Here is a 23,880-nt window from a genome sequence, read left to right on the forward strand (position 1 = left end):
GTCATGGCTGCAAACTGCCAGTAAGAAGAAGAAGTAATAGAGCTGGTTGCTTGTTTCTCTCGCGAGATCTGACAACATGTTTAAATAGAACAATTGACAGGTTGACAACATCCAAACAAACCAAGTCATCTCCAATACATCTCAACATTACACACATCCTCCAGGTACCGAACATACCCACAAATATTAACTACATTTATTATTGGACCCAACTTTAGTTGAAGCATACATTGTTTATTGCATAAAGGTCTGGGGACATACATATAAAACAATCACACAACAATATTCATAATACAAAAGAGAGTAATAAAGACAATTAATAGAATGGATTATAGAGACCCAACAAATGATTCATAAAGTCACACATTTTAAAATTGTATAAAAGACAACTGTTCAAATGATGTATAAAGTAAATAATAATATGCTTCCAGAAGTGGTCCAGAAGATGTTTCAGATGTGAACCAGTAAATATGAACTAAGAGGGATTTATGTATACTCAAAAGCAAAGGTATGAACACATGTAAAAAAAAAAATGTATATCATATAAAGGAGTTCATCTATGGAATCAGCTACAATTAGAAAATACAAAATGTAACACTTCATTATTTCAAAAAACATATATAAGACACTATTATGAATAAGTATAAAAGTGAATTATGAATATCTACACTTAAAATGTTTATTGTATGTAACATATTTTATGTAGTGTGGCTAGCGCGTCTGCTATACATCTCAAAGTTCTCCTGCTTGTGTCGCTGCAGCCAGCCGCTAATACACCGATCCCACCTACAACTTTCTTCTTTGCAGTCTTCATTGTTCATTAAACAAATTGCAAAAGATTCCCCAACACAGATGTCCAGAATACTGTGGAATTTTGAGATGAAAACAGAGGTTTTTTGTATTGGATTCAACGGTGTACCAATACTTCCGGTTCATCGATTGACGTCACGCGCATACGTCATCATACATAGACGTTTTCAACCGGAAGTTTAGCGGGAAATTTAAAATTGCATTTTATAAGTTAACCCGGCCGTATTGGCATGTGTTGCAATGTTAAGATTTCATCATTGATATATAAACTATCAGACTGCGTGGTCGGTAGTAGTGGCTTTCAGTAGGCCTTTAAATTGTCCTGTTCATTTTAAAGTACACAAATGTGTATATTAACTCATGTACTTGACTGAAATAAAAGCACTAATCTGAAGTATCTAATCTATAAATGTTACAATCATGTTAACAAGATTGTGTTACACACACACACAACAATGATGTCACACATGTTATATGTGCTGATGTTGTTAGAAAGTCAAAGTTAAAGTTTTGAAAGTTTATTTTAAATCCTGCATCTTCATTTGCTGCTGCTGTTCTCACCAGCACACTTGTGTTTCTTACACTGCTTCTCATAAGAGAATCTTTCACCACACACACTGCAACTCCACACTTTCTCTCCTGTGTGTGTTCTCATGTGTAATATATAATATTTTCGGCAACTAAAGCTTTTGTTGCAGCTTGAACAGGAGTATGGTTTTTCACCAGAGTGCGTTCTCATGTGTAATTTTAATGGCTTGTGATCTATAAAACTTTTACCACATACTGAACATAAAAAAGGTTTTTCTCCAGTGTGTATTCTCATGTGTACTTTTAAACTTCGACTTACTACAAAACTTTTACCACATTTTGAGCAGGAAAAAGGTTTTTCACCAGTGTGTATTCTCATGTGTGGTTTTAAGTCATGTTTTCGTGCAAATCTTTTACCGCATTCTGAGCAGGTAAAAGGTTTTTCTCCAGCGTGTGTCGTCATGTGCCTTTTCAACTGTTGATTAAGAGTAAAATCTTTACCACAGATTGAACATGAAAAAGGTTTTTCTAAAGTGTGCATTCTCATGTGAAATTTTAATGGCTTGTGATCTATAAAACTTCTACCACATACTGAACATATAAAAGGTTTTTCTCCAGTGTGTATTCTCATGTGTACTTTTAAACTTCGACTTAATACAAAACTTTTACCACATTTTGAGCAGGAAAAAGGTTTTTCACCAGTGTGTTTTCTCATGTGTGGTTTTAAGTCATATTTTCGTGCAAATCTTTTACCGCATTCTGAGCAGGTAAAAGGTTTTTCTCCAGCGTGTGTCGTCATGTGACTTTTTAACTGTCGATTAAGAGTAAAATCTTTACCACAGATTGAACATGAAAAAGGTTTTTCTAAAGTGTGTGTTCTCATGTGTATTTTCAAATGAGCACCTTGTTTAAAACGTTTACCACATTCTGAGCAGAAAAAAGGTTTTTCTGCAGTGTGTGTTCTTATGTGTATTTTCAAATTGCTCCTTTCATTAAAATCTTTACCGCAGATTGAACATGAAAAAGGTTTTTCTCCTGTGTGTGTTCTTATGTGTCTTTCCAAATGGCCCTTTTGATTAAAATCTTTACCGCAGATTGAACATGAAAAAGGTTTTTCTCCAGTGTGTGTTCTCATGTGTATTTTCAAATTACTAGGAGATTTAAAGGTTTTGTCACAGTGAGAACATGTGAAGCGTTTGTTGTCAGTGTGACATGTCTTATCATCTTTAGAGTGTTCATCATCAGTGTCAGGAGAGTGTGACGTTGTGTCCTCACTATGTGATAGTGGAGCTAAGAGCTTGTCTGCTTGTGATCCTCCACAGTGGTCTCCATCAGCTTCTGTTGTCATGTGTTGAGTTGAGCTGCTGCTTGGAGGCTCCGCCTCTCTCTTCTCCTCACTCTCACCTTTGACCTCATCATCTTCACTCTTCACAATCACATGGAACTCCTCCAACCATTCTTGACTGATGCTGTGTTCCTCCTCTTCCTCTTTAAAATGGGAGGTCAGTGGGTTATTTTCTTCCCTTTGCATTTGTAATGTATGTGGCGCCTCTTCTTCCTCCTTAATGTGGAAGGGCTGTGGCTCCTCCTTGTCCATCCTGAAGCTCCACCTGTGTTGCTCAGAGAGAAGATGTTCTTCACAGACGTCTGCAGGACACAAGAAGACAAACATGCTCGAGTGGAGTCCATCTTTGTTCAGTCACATGTTAGGAGCGATACTGATAAGATTTTACCAATTCAGATTTCATTTTCAATTCTGCTTTACGATTCGGTTATTTGTGGACTCACTTTTGCTTTCACATTCAGTAAAAAGGAGAAGAAACAGGTCGATTAGCATCAACTTTGACTAGTTGAGAAGTAACATGAGTGTACAAAGCCAACATCCATCCATCCATCTTCTTCCGCTTATCTGAGGTCGGGTCGCGGGGGCAGCAGCCTAAGCAGGGAAGCCCAGACTTTCCTCTCCCCAGCCACTTCGTCCAGCTCCTCCCGGGGGATCCCGAGGCGTTCCCAAAGCCAACAGTGAGGTCTTAAGAGGCACAGATTTTACGGGTCCCCCATGAGGTGCCAGAGGGCCCTAAGGACAATATTCTGCTTTGAAAATATCTTTCAAATAAAAATATTTTTGCCAAGAAATTAACAAAATACTACACGTTATTTTGGGGCAATTACAAAAGAATGTCCAGTAAAATTCTCAGGGCATTCAATCAATCACAACTGGACTGTTAAACTGAACATATATACTAGGGCTGCAACTAACGATTAATTTGATAATCGATTAATCTGTCGATTATTACTTCGATTAATAATCGGATAACATAGACAAACTACATTTCTATCCTTTCCAGTATTTTATTGAAAAAAACAGCATACTGGCACCATACTTATTTTGATTATTGTTTCTCAGCTGTTTGTACATGTTGCAGTTTATAAATAAAGGTTTATTAAAAAAAATGAAAAAAATAAAAATATATATATATTTTTTTTTTAAAAAAAAAAGCCTCTGCGCATGCGCATAGCATAGATCCAACGAATCGATGACTAAATTAATCGGCAACTATTTTTATAATCGATTTTAATCAATTTAATCGATTAGTTGTTGCAGCCCTAATATATACATAAATATACAGTATATATTAGGGGTGTAACGGTACACAAACATTTCGGTTCGGTACGTACCTCGGTTTAGAGGTCACGGTTCGGTTCATTTTCGGTACAGTAAGAAAACAACAAAATATACATTTTTGGTTATTTATTTACCAAATTTGCAAAATCTTCCACCAAAAATATTTGTCTTAGTGGAATATTTGATGTGAAGTAATGGGAACCTTGGATAGGTCAATAATTCATGATAACATTGATTTTGATTCAATATTATGTTTTGAGCAATGACAGTTTGAAAGAAAAAAAAAAACAGCTTTGTTTTATTAGTCAACATTGCAACTTTTTCTAAATGACATTTAACCTTTAAGCTTTTTTATTTCACTTTTGCTATGTTTTTGTTTATTTTAATAGTATTTTTAGAATGTGCCGTGGGCCTTTAAAACATTAGCTGTGGGCTGCAAATGGCCTCCGGGGCACACTTTTGACACCCCTGCTATAGATAGTAAAAAAATGTAATCTGATAATTCTATGGATAAAAAGCATGCACGTTTATCATAACTCTCTCACTCGCCCTCTTTCTGTCTCTCCCTCACCAATGCTGCTGCGCGCACAATTTGTTTTGTTTTTAACCTTCTTAACTCTGAACGTACATTGTTAATACACGCAACCATAGCTCGGGGTGCCGGACATTTGGGGCATTTGGGGGGCACCGCCCGGGCGGCCCCGCGGGGGAGGGCATGTCCAGTGGGGGGAGGACGTGTGGTCAGGACCGGGCCCGGTTTCGCCGGACATGGCCTCTTTTGCTAACGGGCTGGGATAGACTGGCCGTGTGTCCTCTTTTCGCCGGGCGTGTCCTCTTTTGCGGAGCTGTCGGGGCGGAGTTTCTTGGATGCCTCAGGTGTCCGGCATTTTGAGTATTGTTTACACAATGTGCAGTACGCTACTTAATATGTCCGTGTGGAAACTCGTTCGGTACACCGCCGCACCGAACCGGAACCCCCGTACCGGAACCCCCGTACCGAAACGGTTCGATAAAATACCTGTACCATTACACCCCTAGTATTTATATATATACATATCCCGCCTTCCACCCGATTGTAGCTGAGATAGGCTCCAGCACCATCCGCGACTCCGAAAAAGATACGCAGTAGAAAATGGATGAATGGATATATATACATATACACATGCATATATACAGTTGCGATCAAAAGTTTACATACACTTGTAAAGAACATAATGTCATGGCTGTCTTGAGTTTCCAATCATTTCTACAACTCTTATTTGCTTCTTTTATGAATTTATTATGGGTCTACTGAAAATGTGACCAAATCTGCTGGGTCAAAAGTATACGTACAGCAATGTTAAAGGCCTACTGAAAGCCACTACTACCGACCACGCAGTCTGATAGTTTATATATCAATGATGAAATCTTAACATTGCAACACATGCCAATACGGCCGGGTTAACTTATAAAGTGCAATTTTAAATTTCCCGCTAAACTTCCGGTTGAAAACGTCTATGTATGATGACGTATGCGCGTGACGTCACTAGATAAACGGAAGTATTGGTACCCCATTGAATCCAATACAAAAAAGCTCTGTTTTCATCTCAAAATTCCACAGTATTCTGGACATCTGTGTTGGTGAATCTTTTGCAATTTGTTTAATGAACAATGAAGACTGCAAAGAAGAAAGCTGTAGGTGGGATCGGTGTATTAGCGGCGGACTACAGCAACACAACCAGGAGGACTTTGACTTGGATAGCAGACGCGCTAGCCGACGCTAGCCGCCGACCGCACGGATGATCGGGTGAAGTCCTTCGTCCTTCCGTCGATCGCTGGAACGCAAGTGAGCACGGGTGTTGATGAGCAGATGAGGGCTGGCTGGCGTAGGTGGAGCGCTAATGTTTTTATTATAGCTCTATGAGGTCCCGTTGCTAAGTTAGCTTCAATGGCGTCGTTAGCAACAGCATTGTTAATCTTCGCCAAGCTGGAAAGCATTAACCGTGTATTTACATGTCCAGGGTTTAATAATATTGTTGATTTTCTGTCTATCCTTCCAGTCAGGGGCTTATTTATTTTGTTTCTATCTGCATTTGAGCCCGATGCTATCACGTTAGCTCCGTAGGTAAAGTGTTTCGCCGATGTATTGTCGTGGAGATAAAAGTCACTGTGAATGTCCATTTCGCGTTCTCGACTCTCATTTTCAAGAGGATATAGTATCCGAGGTGGTTTAAAATACAAATGTGATCCACAATAGAAAAAGGAGAAAGTGTGGAATCCAATGAACCCTTGTACCTAAGTTACGGTCAGAGCGAAAAAAGATACGTCCTGCACTGCACTATAGTCCTTCACTCTCACTTTCCTCATCCACGAATCTTTCATCCTTGCTCAAATTAATGGGGTAATCGTCGCTTTCTCGTTCCGAATCTCTCTCGCTGCTGGTGTAAACAATAAGGAAATGTGAGCAGCACTCCAGCTTGTGACGTCACGCTACTTCCGGTAGGGGCAAGGCTTTTTTTTATCAGCGACCAAAAGTTGCAAACTTTATCGTCGTTGTTCTCTACTAAATCCTTTCAGCAAAAATATGGCAATATCGCAAAATGATCAAGTATGACACATAGAATGGATCTGCTATCCCCGTTTAAGTAAAAAAAAATCATTTCAGTAGGCCTTTAAAATTTGCTTACATGTCCCTTGGCAAGTTTCACTGCAATAAGGCGCTTTTGGTAGCCATCCACAAGCTTCTGCTTGAATTTTTGACCACTCCTCTTGACAGAATTGGTGCAGTTCAGCTAAATGTGTTGGTTTTCTGACATAGACTTGTTTCTTCAGCATTGTCCACACGACTTTAGGAAGACCATTCTAAAACCTTAATTCTAGCCTGATTTAGACATTCCTTGACCACTTTTGACGTGTGTTTGGGGTCATTGTCCTGTTGGAACACCCAACTGTGCCCAAGACCCAACCTCCGGGCTGATGATTTTAGGTTGTCCTGAAGAATTTGGAGGTAAACCTCCTTTTTTATTGTCCCATTTAAAGCACCAGTTCCATTGGCAGCAAAACAGGCCCAGAGCATAATACGACCACCACCATGCTTGACGGCAGGGATGGTGTTCCTGGGATTAAAGGCCTCACCTTTTCTCCTCCAAACATATTGCTGGGTATTGTGGCCAAACAGCTCCATTTTTATCTTATCTGACCACAGAACTTTCCTCCAGAAGGTCTTATCTTAGTCCATGTGAGGTCAGATGAAACAAAAATGTAGCTGTTTGGCCACAATACATTACATTATATACATTACAATCAATTGAAATCGGTACAATACCAACTTTGAAAAGCACCGCTTCCGCTCTTTCATCTGAGTGACTACAGGGTCGAGGCGCACACACAAAGTGCATACAAGCAATAACATCTTGAAGAGGAAGAAAGGCAAAAAACTACAATTCTACTGGTTAATAATGAGGGTGTGAAGTACAATATGGAGGTATTTGGGCTTCAAAACTAACAATAAAGGTGACGCTTTAAACAAGGAGGCACCGCGTTGCAAGTACTGTTTTACACCTTTCCTCCTGGGATGTTCACTTCTCCTTTATTTAACTGCAAACTGCATCAGTGTTCAATTACCGTATTTTCCGCACTCTAAGGCCGCTGCTAGGCCACAACATTAGGTACACCTGCAGACTGCAGCACAGATTTCATATTTCATTCATTCACAACTCCTCCAACACGAACATTACTGTTTTTTCATTTTTGGCTTCTTATTAAGTAACTTTTTTAAATAGATTCAATCTTCCACGTGGAAACTTTAAGTGTGGGCTTTAGTTGATATAACACTCCCGTCAGGGGGTGCATTCTACGCCGGGGGTGCATTATCCGGCACAACACCTGAGACTTTGACTGTTTTTCGCTGGCTTTGGATGAGAGCTGCGATGTACGTGACACCGCCCAGCTGCTCATCTTCTTACGTGGGATAACTACAGACTTTCAAATCACGCAGGAGCTGGCAGCCATGCAGTCAATTAAAGAGACAACCACAGGTAATGACTTGTTCACATACAGTAGGTAAATGTGTTTTTGGACATGTTAGGACTGAAATGGGACAAGCTGGCAGGTGTGACAATCCAACCCAATCCACTTTATTTATATAGCACATTTAAACAACAAAATGTTTCCAAAGTGCTGCACAACAATATTAAAAACAGTATTCAAATATTATCCTTAGCTCCACCAATGACTGAATAAAAACAAAAAATAATTACATATAAAACCAATATAAAAAACAATATAAAATAAATATGATTAAAAACGATTTTTAACAACAGATGGTTGTCCAAATCTGACGGGGAAAAATGTTGGATAATGCAGGATAAAGTGACAGAAATGAACCATGTGCAGAAACGGACATTTTTGCATTGTATTATACATCAGGAAGTGTTGTGTAAGACAGTGTTAAAAATAAAGCCCCCGGTAAAAATTAATTGCCCACCCCTGTCCTATAATCATGTTTATTGTATGTATGTCCTATAATAATGTTTATTGTGTGTATGTCCTATAATCATGTTTATTGTGTGTATGTCCTTTAATAATGTATATTGTGTTTATGTCCTATAATCATGTTTATTGTGTGTATGTCCTATGAAAATGTTTGTGTGTATGTCCTATAATCATGTTTATTGTGTGTATGTCCTATAAAAATTTTTGTGTGTGTATGTCCTATAATCATGTTTATTGTGTGTATGTCCTTTAATAATGTATATTATGTTTATGTCCTATAATCATGTTTATTGTGTGTATGTCCTATACAAATGTTTGTGTGTGTATGTCCTATAATCATGTTTATTGTGTGTATGTCCTTTAATAATGTATATTATGTTTATGTCCTATAATCATGTTTATTGTGTGTATGTCCTATAAAAATGTTTGTGTGTATGTCCTATAATCATGTTTATTGTGTGTATGTCCTATAATAATGCTTGTCGTGTGTATGTCCTATAATAATGTTTATTGTGTGTATGTCCTATAATAATGTTCACCTATAAAAACACCATTGTTGAAGGTCAGTTATTTTCATGTTGCTGCTGACATTTAAAGGCCTACTGAAATGAATTTTTTTTATTTAAACGGGAATAGCAGATCCATTCTATGTGTCATACTTGATCATTTTGCGATATTGCCATATTTTTTCTGAAAGGATTTAGTATAGAACAACGTCGATAAAATTTGCAACTTTTGGTCTCTGATAAAAAAAAACCTTGCCCCTACCGGAAGTAGCGTGACGTTATCAGTTGTTCACTCCCTCATATGTTCCTATTGTTTTCAACGCAGCTAGAGCTATTCGGACCATTACCCCATTAATTTGAGCGAGGATGAAAGATTTGTGGACGAGGAATGTTAGAGTGACGGACTAGAATGCAGTGAAATACATATTTTTTTTCGCTCTGACCGTAACTTAGGTACAAGCTGACTCATTGGATTCCACACTCTCCTTTTTCTATTGTGGATCACGGATTTGTATGTTAAACCACCTCGGATACTATATCCTCTTGAAAATGAGAGTCGAGAACGCGAAATGGACATTCACAGTGACTTTTATCCCCACGACAATACATCGGCGAAACACTTTAGCTACGAGCTAACGTGATAGCATCGTGCTTTAACTGCATATAGAAACAAAAAAAATAAACCCCTGACTGGAAGGATAGATAGAAAATCAACAATACTATTAAACCGTGGACATGTAAATACACGGTTAATGCTTTCCAGGCTGGCGAAGGTTAACAATGCTGTGCTAACGACGCCATTGAAACCTACTTAGCAACCGGACCTCACAGAGCTATGCTAAAAACATTAGCTCTCCACCTACGCCAGCCAGCCTTCATCTGCTCATCAACACCCGTGCTCACCTGCGTTCCAGCGATCGACGGAAGGACGAAGGACTTCACCCGATGCGTTTGGCGGCCCGGAAACATAGGAAGTCAAGGTGAGGTCGCCGGCTAGCGCGTCTGCTCTCCAACAAAGTCCTCCTGGTTGTGTTGCTGTAGTCCGCTGCTAATACACCGATCCCACCTACAACTGTCTTCTTTGCAGCCTTCATTGTTCATTAAACAAATTGCAAAAGATGTCCAGAATACTGTGGAATTATGAAATGAAAACAGAGCTTTTTGTATAGGATTCTACGGGGTACCATAACTTCCGCTTAACTGACTACGTTACGCGCATACGTCATCATACCGCAACGTTTCACTTTATAAGTTAACCCGGCCGTATTGGCATGTGTTGCAATGTTAAGATTTCATCATTAATATATAAACTATCAGACTGGTCGGTAGTAGTGGCTTTCAGTAGGCCTTTAAATAAGTCCTCTTAAACCAGGGCACTTAAAGGCCTACTGTAATGAATTTTTTTTATTTAAACGGGGATAGCAGATCTATTCTATGTGTCATACTTGATCATTTCGCGATATTGCCATATTTTTGCTGAAAGGATTTAGTATAGAACAACGACGATAAAGATTGCAACTTTTGGTATCTGATAAAAAAAAGGCTTGCCCCTACCGGAAGTAGCGTGACGTAGTCAGTTGAACATATACGCAAAGTTCCCTATTGTTTACAATGATGGCCGCATGAAGTGAGAGAGATTCGGACCGAGAAAGCGACAATTTCCCCATTAATTTGAGCGAGGATGAAAGATTTGTGGATGAGTAAAGTGCAAGTGAAGGACTAGTGGGGAGTTGAAGCTATTCAGATAGGGAAGATGCTGTGAGAGCCGGGGGTGACCTGATATTCAGCTGGGAATGACTACAACAGTAAATAAACACAAGACATATATATACTCTATTAGCCACAACACAACCAGGCTTATATTTAACATGCCACAAATTAATCCTGCATAAAAACACCTGCGTGTTTGTTATGCTAGCTCCTAGCTCCTCTGCTAGCTCCTAGCTCCATAGAACACGCCAATACAATTCAAACACCTGATCAACACACACAATCACTCAGCCCAAAAGACCGTTCACCTAACCCAAGGTTCATAAAGCTTATATATTTTTAAAAAGTTACGTACGTGACGCGCACGTACGGTACGGTACGTGTTATGCTAGCTCCTATGCTAGCTCCTAGCTCCATAGAACACGCCAATACAATTCAAACACCTGATCAACACACACAATCACTCAGCCCAAAAGACCGTTCACCTAACCCAAGGTTCATAAAGCTTATATATTTTTAAAAAGTTACGTACGTGACGCCCACGTACGGTACGGTACGTGTTATGCTAGCTCCTAGCTCCTATGCTAGCTCCTAGCCCCATAGAACACGCCAATACAATTCAAACACCTGATCAACACACACAATCACTCAGCCCAAAAGACCGTTCACCTAACCCAAGGTTCATAAAGCTTATATATTTTAAAAAAGTTACGTACATACGCAAAAAAAAGTTGCGCACATACGGTCAAGCGATCAAATGTTTAGAAGCCAAAGCTGCATACTCACAGTAGCACGTCTGCGTCTTTGTCATCCAAATCAAAGTAATCCTGGTAAGAGTCTGTGTTGTCCCAGTTCTCTACAGGCGTCTGTGTATCGAAGTCAAAAGTCCTCCTGGTTAGAGTCTCTGTTATCCGAGTTCTTCCATCTTGACTGCATCTTTCGGGAATGTAAACAAAGAAGCGCCGGCTGTGTACTGTTGTGGCTGACTACGTTCGAAAAATACGTCCATTTCGCACCGACAACTTTCTTCTTTGCTTGCTCAGCTTCCTTCTCCATAATGCAATGAACATGATTGAAACAGATTCACGAACACAGATGTCCAGAATACTGTGGAATTATGAAATGAAAACAGAGCTTTTTCGTATTGGCTTCAATGTGGAAGGCATACCCGTGTTCGCCGGGCTACGTCACGCGCATACGTCATCCTCAGAGGCGCTTCGAACCGGAAGTTTAGCGGCAAATTTAAAATGTCACTTTATAAGTTAACCCGGCCGTATTGGCATGTGTTATAATGTTAAGATTTCATCATTGATATATTAACTATCAGACTGCGTGGTCGGTAGTAGTGGCTTTCAGTAGGCCTTTAATTTCAATGTTTTTTAAAGAACATTGGAGATTTAATTGGACTTTTCTTATATTAATTTCAAGGCTTTTATTTTTTTTCTTCAATCCAATCCAATTTATTTATATAGCACATTTAAACAAACAAAACGTTTCCAAAGTGCTGCACAACAATATTAAAAACAATATTAAAATATTATCCTTAGCTCCACCAATGACCAGTGTTTCCCACACATTCATTTATTTGTTGCGGCCCGCCACGAAAGAATTAAGGCCGCCACAAGAAACATTTTTAAATTTTTTATTTTTTTTGTCCTGTCCAGCTTCTCAGGCAAATCATATAGTTGATGTAGATGCCATATAGGCTGTTCAGATTTACTTTACAAAAGAGAAGTGTAGGATCAAGATTTTTGGAGCTCTTTGTTGAGTGGATCAGATGTTTGATGAAGCTTTGTGTCTATCTACCAGAGGTGTGGACTCGAGTCACATGACTTGGACTCGAGTCAGACTCAAGTCATGAATTTGATGACTTTAGACTCGACTTGACAAAATGTAAAGAGACTTGCAACTCGACTTAGACTTTAACATCAATGACTTGTGACTTCACTTGGACTTGAGGCTTTTGACTTGACATGACTTGCTACTTTCCCCAAAACCCAAACCTTAAAAAGTTATTTGGGAGCGCTCCGTATCTTTCATTTTATACGTCTGTGTCTATCAGCGTGTGTGCTGCTTGTCAGCGTGTGTGCTGTCAGTACAACAGCCAATCAAATTAAATATACGTTGTTTTCATCCCACAGCTCTCATCCAATCCAATTGCAGGACAACCACCGAACATGAGTTGTCAAACAATGCGGCAGTGAGAAACAATTATGCCAAAGTTGGTTTCGTTCGGGTATAAAAACTACGACTTGGTCAACAAAAAACGAATTGCCGTATGCAAATCACGCAGTTCGAATATTACAGACGGAGACGCAACAACTTCCAACTTCGTTCGACATTTGAAGTTGCACAAAGAAGGGTAAGTTTTGAATGTAAGATAACGTTTATTGGCTAAGTAACATGACTTTTATTTGCTGTGTAGTTAAATCAGTGAGGCTGTAAACTCACTGCTAACGTTATAACCATAGACATCTTATAAGGGTACGCAGCATTGAGCGCTACTGCCTACTGGCGCAGACGAGACGCGGAGCCGCCATCTTGGAGTGGTGATCCGCTCCACTCAGTGCAATTCATTTGTCAGGAGCAATGAACTGTCAGCAAATTTAATTCATCTTACCTCACTGAATACCACTGATTTTCACGCATTTTTTTTGTCATACGTGTAGCTATGATAACGGACACATGTTTTGGCGTTTTTATTATTCATAGTTTGCTTAACAGTAATATAATATTCTTATACGCTATAAGTGACCAGACGTCCGAGATCAAAACTGGGAATATAATCCCAGAGAAAGGGGAAAAAAACGGTCAGCTATTTTTAAATTGAAGAAACAATATGATTAGATTATATATACATGCGTATATCCTACATAAACAATATATGAATACATTAGATATCTATATATTTTAGGGACCTATAGACTGTAACTCTGTTGCTGCAGCAGCAGAGAGTTTATTGTGTCTTGACACTTTGTATTGATATTTTGTATTACATTCTTCCCTTAAATGATAATGTTTACAGTGATTGTTTTATATCTATTTTTTATGTATGTCGCTTTGGATAAAAGCGTCTGCCAAATACTTAAACATATATAAACACCTGAAAGTCTTTATATCAGCTAAAACCACCAATCTGTTTCACTGGATTCAGAATAAAACCAAATTATGTCTTACCCAACAATGTTAGTATTTGAATATTGTTACTTGAAGACTTATTCCTGGTTACAATTATACTGTTAAGAAAGTATTGTCTTATACTTTGCCTAACATGAGAATGCATCATAATCAGTGGCGGCTGGTGAATTTTGTTTTAGGTGGGGCTGAAAGTTTGTAAACCAAACCCCTGTAGGGGCGTCATCCTCCCCCAGAAGATTTATTTGTGATTCTCACATACAAATATTGAAGATCTTTGCTCCTTCTCAACTTTGTGGTAATGTTATTTTCATAAAATACAACCAATAGTATGTTAATGTTTGTTTTTGCAAATGTGTTTATTCTGTAAAGGAATGAGTTAATTGTTTAAACTATTAAAATGACTGGTTAATAGTGCTATTATGAATTGCGATGTCAGCACCATTTTTTTCCCTGCAATTTCAAATGCACTTGTTTTAATAAATAAATACAGCGTTTTAAAAGCATACACAATCTGTGTAAAAATATTAGTCTGTGGTTAAAAGGACTTGAAATGACTCGAAACTCAAAATGCAGGACTTGGGACTTGACTTGAGACTTTCTAGTCTTTACTTTGGACTTGACTCGGGACTTGCCTGTCTTGACTCGGGACTTGACTCGAGACTTGAGGGCAAAGACTTGAGACTTACTTGTGACTTGCAAAGCAATGACTTGGTCCCACCTCTGCTATCTACCACCACTACTGTTTTATGTTTATTTGTTACTGACTGTGGCAGGACACCTCTGCCTCTGTTTCACTTTATGTTGCTGGTAAATAATATGGTTGTAGTAGTAGGCTAAAGTTAAATTATTTAGTATGCACTAATTAAAGGGGCAGAGCTTTAAGAGACATTTTAGCTTTTATATTTTTATAAGATATATTTTTTGTAAGAACCACAATTAATAAATATATTTCAGTGATAAACTTATTGTTTAAATCTGTATATAAATATGTACATAAAGTGTTGTAATTATATTGTAAAATGGATGGATGGATGGACGTTTAAAACATAACTGTTATTATTAATTAGTAAGTATACATTTTTTGAGCCTTTTCAGAGAAAATCTTATCATTGTAGTCAAATATGCAAATTACTCGATGATGTCATGGTGACCACGCCCATAGCCATGCCCCCACCGCCACAGGTATCTTGGCAGTTTATGGGAAACACTGATGACTGAATAAAAACAAAAAATAAATACATATAAAACCAATATATATTTAAAAAAAAAAAAAAAAAATATATATATATATATATATATATATATATATATATATATATATATATATATATATATATATATATATATATATATATATATATATATAAAATACATATGATTAAAAATGATATTAAAGGGTAAAACCAATTAAAACAGTAAATAGAAATCAAAATTTTAAAAACACAGAGGACAACAGAGAACCACACAACTCACGTAGTGTTAAAAGCCAAAGAATAAAAGTGGGTCTTAAGACGAGACTTAAAACACTCCACTGTGGGAGCAGTTCGAGCATGGAGGGGCAGAATGTTCCAGAGCTTAGGGCCGACCACAGAGAAGGCCCTGTCTCCCCTGGTTTTAAGTCTGATCTTGGGCACCACGAGCTGGAGCTGGCTCTCGGACCTCAGAGCGCGCACAGGATTGCAAATTTTGGCCATAATACTTTTTTCCTGTCTCAAAACCCCTCTTAGGTTGGGATCCTATAATACAAAACCTACTTTTCTTTCTTGTTGGTACTTGGTTTATTTGGATTCAGGAATTATCTTTTTTTAGAATGCTTTTTGATCCGAAACGATACAGTTAGTTGAAAATTCAGTGCATAAAAACGCAGTTAAAAAAATGCAGTGCTGAAAAATGTGCTACTTCAAAAAGCAAGACTCACTTCCGTTACAAGACTGAAACCATGGAGGCTGTCTCAGAAGCAGCCAATGAGGTGTCAAGTTTGAAGTCACGTGACTGGGGTCTTGCAAAACAGCACAAAAAAGGCAATTAACTTTGCTACCTGGGGATAATACAACATAATTAACATTTAAATGCTGCCTGCTGGATGTTTTCAAACTATAGAAATGATTCCAATGGTTAAAATCTGCACTTTTGAGTGACATACGAGTTAGTAGGTGTCATGACATGCAGTTCAAGTGACTGTGGTACACAATGTGACCAGCAGATGGTGCTGGATAATGATGTTCAAGTAAACGTAAGGAAGAAGACACACAGACGTGATCCCATGTACAAATATCGCGACATGCTAATTTAGCCGCTATCAAAACAACTAGCCCGTCACTGCTGATTTCATTTCAACAATTAAAAATAGGAACTTGATAGTAAATAAAGCCACGTTTCCACTGCTGGATGCTGTGTTCAATCGTGTCCATGATGTTTTAACGTTTAGGGGACGTGCTGTCATGAAATAAATAAAACATATTCCGGTGGTGGTGGTCAATGTCACTACTCCATAGGTACCGGAAGACTACGTCACTTCCTGGACTTACAATTGTTTTTACAAAGGTGCTTTTGAAACGTCACATTCTGTGATATTTGAATATTTTATTAATGTTTTGTATAAAAAACAGCTTACATAGGAGTAAAAGGGAACAAGAATATAAACATGAACAAGTCGTAGATCTAAAAAAATCAGGGAGTATTATGGCCACAATATCAATCACTTTCACTCTTCTGTCATTGCAATGAATGACGTAAGGGGGCGCCACTGACTCCCATCATGTGATTTATTTTTTAAATGTTGATTTTTTTTTTTTAAACAAGCGACTTACTTATTTTTCACGGAGCCACTAAAGGGTCATGGGGACAATTTTATTTTGTATATATATCTCGTGTGCACCAGATAGTTTCTGGTGCGCACGAGAAAGCATTGGATGCGTGCGCATGGTTTGAGGTCTGTGTGAAAATGCCAGTTCAGGAGTTAATTGGGCTGTATTTCCAACTAGGACTTTCCCCCATGTCCCTTTAGGGGTGTAGTGGCAAAATGTGAATGCTTGCCAAAAATGTATTTCCTTCGCTGAACCTGCATTTTTGGCTTGGTTTGTCCACAGCGGATTACTAGGTGTAAGACAAACACTTTATCTTCCTGGTTATTGTATCGCTACGTTTTTGACATTATTTAAGACTTTATCGTGCCTGGAAAAGGACAGTTTGCCTCTTCTGTGGTATTGATGAGATTTAAAGGAGTGTTGTTAGTCCCATGTTGATGTGATAAAACCTCTTTCTTGTTTGGAAGATACACACAATTGTAACTGTTATTTCTTCCTGCACATAATAAATATGTACAACGTGTTTGGATGTATTCATTTATGTAAAATTGTCATTAAATGTAATATTGCCTGACAAAAAGTGATTTGACGTAATATTTTGTTATTTACACATCACATATTTACACACGGGTATTTTACTAGAATACCGTTATGAGCATTACTTATATCAAAATCAAGTACCTACTGTACTGTTTACTTGTTGAAATACCCTTTTTAGAGCAAATATCAACCCAAATAGCCACTTTGTTGCTGCCAAAAATGTATTTTAAGTAATATTTTAATATTGACACATCTTATCCAAGGCTGAAACGACGCGTCGACGTAGTCGACGTCATCGGTTACGTAAATATGTCGACGCCGTTTTTGTGCGTCGACGCGTCGCATATTTACGTCACACTACCGTCATGGCGAAGCGCAAAGCAGACGATCAAAGCAGACGATGCGAGCGAGGGGGAAAAAGCATGCCAAAAGTGGTCAAAAGTGTGGGAGTATTTCAATAAACGGCCTAATAATGTTGTTGTATGCACACTGTGTCGAGCGTAAATGGCCTATCATAGCAGCACAACGGCTATGAATGAACATTTGAAAAGAAAACCATCAACTAGTCAATTGTCCGCGTTAGCATACGTTGTCCTCATTACACAAAAACATGAATGTGTCATTTGTATCTGCTAGGGGTGTAACGGTACGTGTTTTGTATTGAGCCGTTTCGGTACGGGGCTTTCAGTTTGGTACGGGGGTGTACCGAACGAGTTTCTAAGCTAAAGCTAAAGTGTTAACAAGCTGCTTTGCTCCGTCTGCCTCTGTTTAAGCATGCAGCATTGTCCCACCCACACAACCATCTGATTGGTACACACGAAGCATTATCAGCCAATCAGCAGTGCGTATTCAGAGCGTCACCAGCCAATCAGCAGTGCGTATTCAGAGCGCATGTAGTCAGCGCTTCAGCGTGGAGCAGATAGGTGTTTAGCAGGTGAGCATCAGGCAGCGGACTCTCCCCAAATGATAATAAACACCTCCCAGTCAACTACTAGTAACATCACTATGAGCCCGTTGACCTTCTAGAAATATAAACTGCAGCTGAGCTCACTCGCAGTCCTGGCTTGAGGTGAAGGCTAATTACCTCTCAGTTCCAGCCACATCGACCCCTTCTGAGCGCCTATTTTCAGCTGCTGGGAATATTGTAAACAAGAAAAGAACCAGAGCATGTACACATGCTAACCTTTCTTCATTACAACTGTTAGTCACTCACTGGAATGAGTAGAATTGGTTATTGTGTACTGTGTTGGACTGGATGTTTATTTTGCACATTTTAAAAGCAATACTTAATGTTTACAGTGCTCCAGAATATTTAGATTGGCACTTTTTTGTATTGGATGTTTATCTTTATTTTTGCACATTTTAGCAAATAAGCAATACTTTCACTTTTGTTGAAATGTTTACACTGTTGTTACAGAATATTTCTTTTTGCACTTTTTTGTATTGGATGTTTATCTTCATTTTTGCACATTTTAAAGCAAAATAAGCAATACTTAAATGTTCTTTTTTTTTTGTAAATAAAAGCCATGCCTTTTGAAAAAACGGGCCTACATTTATTTTTTCATCTTCATTTTGAATAAAAAAAATAATCGGTAAAAGGAAAAATAATCTATAGATTAATCGAAAAAAGTAATCTATAGATTAACCGATTAATCGAAAAAATAATATATAGATTAATCGATAGAAAAATAATCGTTAGCTGCAGCCTTAATCTTATCTCTGCATATTCTACTAGAATACCCGTATGGGCATTACATATGTATAAATCAAGTACCAACTGTACTGTTTACTTGTTGAAATACCCTCTACAAAGCTAAAAACTACCAAAACGACCACTTTGCTGCTGCCAAAAATTGATTTCAAGTAACATTTTGATATTGACACAACTCATCTCTGCATATTTTACTAGAATACCCTTATGAGCATTACATATATCAAAATCAAGTACCTACTGTACTGTTTACTTGTTGAAATACCCTTTTTTAGAGCTAAAACCTACCCAAATGGCCACTTTGCTGCTGCCAAAAAATTGATTGCAGATAATATTAACAATAATAACAAAATGTCAAAGCATTTCTCTAAAACACAATATTATACATTCTGAAAATGTAAACGATAGCAAGAATATACCTACAAATTTCAGAAAATTTCCAGAGCAAACACTTTGTTTAAAAGGTTTTTACTGTACCAATCTTCATGGTGCTTTTGTTGACCAGAGAGGAGATTCTATAGAGAAATCTCAACCAACCAACAAGATTTGTCTATAGAATCTCCTCTCTGGTTAACAAAAGCACCATGAAGATTCTAGCGGGAACTCTCATTCAACACTTTTTCGATTACGCATGCACCTCCTGGTACCTTAGCACATCCAAAACTCTCAAATCTAGACTCCAAACATCCCAGAACAAGCTAGTCAAATTACTTCTAGACCTCCACTCCAGATCACACCTCACTCCTACCCACTTCTCCAAAGTGGGCTGGCTCAGGGTGGAGGACAGAGTAAAACAACTTGCACTGAGCCTAGTCTATAAAATCCACTACACCTCCCTGATACCGAAGTACATGTCAAACTACTTCCTTAACGTAAATGACCGCCATAACCACAACACCAGGGGGAGCTCCACTAACCATGTTAAACCCAGATTCCAATCTAACAAAGGTCTTAACTCATTCTCTTTCTATGCCACATCAATATGGAATGCACTCCCAACAGGTGTAAAAGAAAGGGCATCGCTATCCTCCTTCAAAACCGCACTAAAAGAACACCTCCAGGCAACTTCAACCCTAAACTAACACCCTCCCTTCTACATTCTACCTCCCTGGATTGTAAATAATCAAATGTTAATAATCAAATGTAGATACTTATTCTTATACTTTCTGATCTCTCTCTCTCTCTCTCTATGTACACTACTTGCTGTACATATCCTACCAAGTCAGTCCTACACTGTTCCAATGTCCATTTCTCTGATGATGCATTTGTTGATGACTGAAGTGTTGATATCAACCAAACTTAACCCCCCCCCCCCCCCCCCCCTCCACATCCCACATCCCGGATTGTAAATAATTCAATGTATATACTCTGATGATGATTATCTTGTGTGATGACTGTATTATGATGATAGTATATATCTGTATCATGAATCAATTTAAGTGGACCCCGACTTAAACAAGTTGAAAAACTTATTCGGGTGTTACCATTTAGTGGTCAATTGTACGGAATATAATGGTCTGACTCACTGTCTTACGGATTACCTCAACTTCTGCGTAGACGTGACCTGCCCTGCTAAGACTGTTCGGTGCTACCCTAATAACAAACCCTGGGTAACACAGGAGGTTAAAGGCCTACTGAAACCCACTACTACCGACCACGCAGTCTGATAGTTTATATATCAATGATGAAATCTTAACATTATAACACATGCCAATACGGCCGGGTTAACTTATAAAGTGACATTTTAAATTTGCCGCTAAACTTCCGGTTCGAAACGCCTCTGAGGATGACGTATGCGTGTGACGTAGCCCGACGAACACGGGTATGCCTTCCACATTGAAGCCGATATGAAAAAGCTCTGTTTTCATTTCATAATTCCACAGTATTCTGGACATCTGTGTTCGTGAATCTGTTTCAATCATGTTCATTGCATTATGGAGAAGGAAGCCAAGCAAGCAAAGAAGAAAGTTGTCGGTGCGAAATGGACGTATTTTTCGAACGTAGTCAGCCACAACAGTACACAGCCGGCGCTTCTTTGTTTACATTCCCGAAAGATGCAGTCAAGATGGAAGAACTCGGATAACAGAGACTCTAACCAGGAGGACTTTTGATTTGGATACACAGACGCCTGTAGGGAACTGGGACAACACAGACTCTTACCAGGATTACTTTGATTTGGATGACAAAGACGCAGACGTGCTACTGTGAGTATGCAGCTTTGGCTTTTTTTTGCGTATGTACGTAACTTTTTTAAAATATATAAGCTTTATGAACCTTGGGTTAGGTGAACGGTCTTTTGGGCTGAGTGATTGTGTGTGTTGATCATGTGTTTGAATTGTATTGGCGTGTTCTATGGAGCTAGGAGCTAGCAGAGGAGCTAGGAGCTAGCATAACAAACACGCAGGTGTTATTATGCAGGATTAATTTGTGGCATATTAAATATAAGCCTGGTTGTGTTGTGGCTAATAGAGTATATATATGTCTTGTGTTTATTTACTGTTGTAGTCATTCCCAGCTGAATATCAGGTACCGTGAGTATGCAGCCTTGGCTGCTAAACATTCGATAACTTGACCGTATGTGCGCGTCACGTACGTAACTTTTTAAAAATATATAAGCTTTATGAACCTTGGGTTAGGTAAACGGTCTTTTGGGCTGAGTGATTGTGTGTGTTGATCAGGTGTTTGTATTGTATTGGCGTGTTCTATGGAGCTAGGAGCTAGCAGAGGAGCTAGGAGCTAGCATAACAAACACGCAGGTGTTTTTATGCAGGATTAATTTGTGGCATATTAAATATAAGCCTGGTTGTGTTGTGGCTAATAGAGTATATATATGTCTTGTGTTTATTTACTGTTGTAGTCATTCCCAGCTGAATATCAGGTCACCCCCGGCTCTCACAGCATCTTCCCTATCTGAATAGCTTCAACTCCCCACTAGTCCTTCACTTGCACTTTACTCATCCACAAATCTTTCATCCTCGCTCAAATTAATGGGGAAATTGTCGCTTTCTCGGTCCGAATCTCTCTCACTTCATGCGGCCATCATTGTAAACAATAGGGAACTTTGCGTATATGTTCAACTGACTACGTCACGCTACTTCCGGTAGGGGCAAGCCTTTTTTTTATCAGATACCAAAAGTTGCAATCTTTATCGTCGTTGTTCTATACTAAATCCTTTCAGCAAAAATATGGCAATATCGCGAAATGATCAAGTATGACACATAGAATAGATCTGCTATCCCCGTTTAAATAAAAAAAATTCATTTCAGTAGGCCTTTAAAGCTGTCCTCAACAAGAAGAAAGCTGCCTTCAGGAGTGGAGACAGGGAGGCAATGAGAGCAGCACAGCGGGAGGTGAGGAAGGCTAAGGACAGCTACAGGAAGAAGCTGCAGCAGAACAACATGAGGGAGGTCTGGGAAGGTGTGAAAACCATCACAGGCCACAAGACAAAGACCAGAGCAGTAGGGGGGACAATAGAGAGGGCCAAAGAGATGAATAACTTCTTCAACCGGTTCAACCAGCTCGTGTCCTCCCCACCCCCCACTCCTCATCGCAGCCACCCCCTCTTCTTCTCCCCTCAACACACCTCCCCCCCAGCAATGGCTGCACCCTCCTCCTCCTCCACCACCTCTAGCAGACATTAGTCATCTCTGTGGACCAGGTCAGAGGTCAACTGAGGAAGCTGGATCCTAGAAACTAAGTGGTGCACACCCGAATCTATCTGGTGCGCACCAGATACATATCTAAAAAAAAATTGTACCCATGGCCCTTGAGGGGCCCCGTAATTTTTAAATGATCAGCATGTCATCTTTTATGTGACATTGTTATTCAAATGAAGATGACAAAAAAGAAAACTATGGTAGTGACAACATGCAGGAACATAACTGACGTACAACAAGTAAAAAGGAAGTGACGTTGTCTTTGCGCACGCGTGCATTGATCATGTCTTCCTGAATCGATCGTGCAGGGATTCTAAAACTGTGGTACGTGTACCACTAGTGGTACGCGGGCATCACCTAGTGGTACGCAAAATATCATTTCATTATTTAAGTACAGTGTTTTATTTTTCTACATGCAAACACAGTGTTACTGTTCAAACTGTGTGTAATGTTACAGTAACTAAAAATATTAAATATGCTTGTTAAATAACGTGTCTTCCTTGTTTTTATGAATAATTAAGGCCTACTACGCTACTGTATTTTAATGCTGTTCATGATGGTGGTACTTGGAAATCCAAGTATTTTCTGAGGTGGTACTTGGTGAAAAAAGTTTGACAACTACTGACGTAGTGACATTGTAAACTACATTGGCAGACACCATTTTGTTATACCCAATACATTGCGCTTCCAACGAGATCCCGTTGTACACGTTATTTCCAAAGCAGGGCCCCCATCCACATATACAATACTAGTACATATCTGATGAAAAACAACATTAATTTTGTTATTTTAATTATAAGTGTGCCAAATCACCTATATTTGAACATTATCTAATGGAAATGACTGCTGTCTGATAATCACATTATTAACACAATAACAATCATGTGTCTGAGTACACCTATTAATCAAGATTAATCTAACACGTCATGTTCATGTTAATGATGAAATATAAAGTTAGTAAACATGTGAGAGTAAGAAGTAAACAAACCTGTTCTGTGTAACACAACTTGAGCTTTCTTGAAAACAGCCTCCAGTAGTTGACGTAGTCTTTTGTTCTCTTCTTTTGTCGAGAAAGTTCCTCTTTGAACTCTGCTATCGTTCTTTCGCACAATCACAACACTTTACACTCACTCTTGATCTTCACTAAGCGATGTGTTGATCAAATCCGCGTCTCTTTGTTAGCAGCTAACAAGCTAAGCTAACTAGCGCGCTAAGCTAACTAGCATGCTAAGCCAACTAGCGCGCTAAAACAACTAGCAAGCTAAGCGGGCCTAATAATGCCCAAAGTTGACTGAGACGAGTGGAGTTTATCCTGACACGGAGGATGAATAAAGTGTAGTTAGTAGCGATGTGAGGAGATGTGCCGAGGCTTAGA

At 38.8% G+C, this 23,880-nt stretch overlaps 1 protein-coding gene across 3 annotated transcripts; it reads right to left on the reverse strand.

Moving 5' to 3' along the window:
• Positions 1 to 252: 252 nt before the first annotated feature.
• On the reverse strand, positions 253 to 23,880 carry LOC133640645 (gastrula zinc finger protein XlCGF57.1-like). 3 transcript variants are annotated; one of them, XM_062034183.1, is made up of 3 exons: positions 23,494 to 23,880; positions 15,710 to 15,790; positions 253 to 2,985 (listed from the first exon to the last, which is right to left on the reverse strand). In XM_062034183.1, exon 3 carries the CDS (start codon positions 2,933 to 2,935, stop codon positions 1,349 to 1,351), a length of 1,587 nt encoding a protein of 528 aa, XP_061890167.1. In that variant the 5' UTR covers positions 2,936 to 2,985; positions 15,710 to 15,790; positions 23,494 to 23,880; the 3' UTR covers positions 253 to 1,348. The 3 variants fall into 3 exon arrangements, with proteins under 3 accessions (XP_061890167.1, XP_061890166.1, XP_061890168.1); XM_062034182.1 differs by lacking the exon at positions 15,710 to 15,790; XM_062034184.1 differs by lacking the exons at positions 15,710 to 15,790; positions 23,494 to 23,880 and adding an exon at positions 3,127 to 3,174.

Source organism: Entelurus aequoreus, linkage group LG23 (genome assembly GCF_033978785.1).
Source record: "Entelurus aequoreus isolate RoL-2023_Sb linkage group LG23, RoL_Eaeq_v1.1, whole genome shotgun sequence".
NCBI lineage: Eukaryota > Metazoa > Chordata > Actinopteri > Syngnathiformes > Syngnathidae > Entelurus > Entelurus aequoreus.

What these genes read in the sequence shown, in the direction of transcription:
- LOC133640645 (XM_062034182.1), bottom strand. Translation starts at nt 2,935, where the DNA reads ATGGACAAGGAGGAGCCACAGCCCTTCCACATTAAGGAGGAAGAAGAG.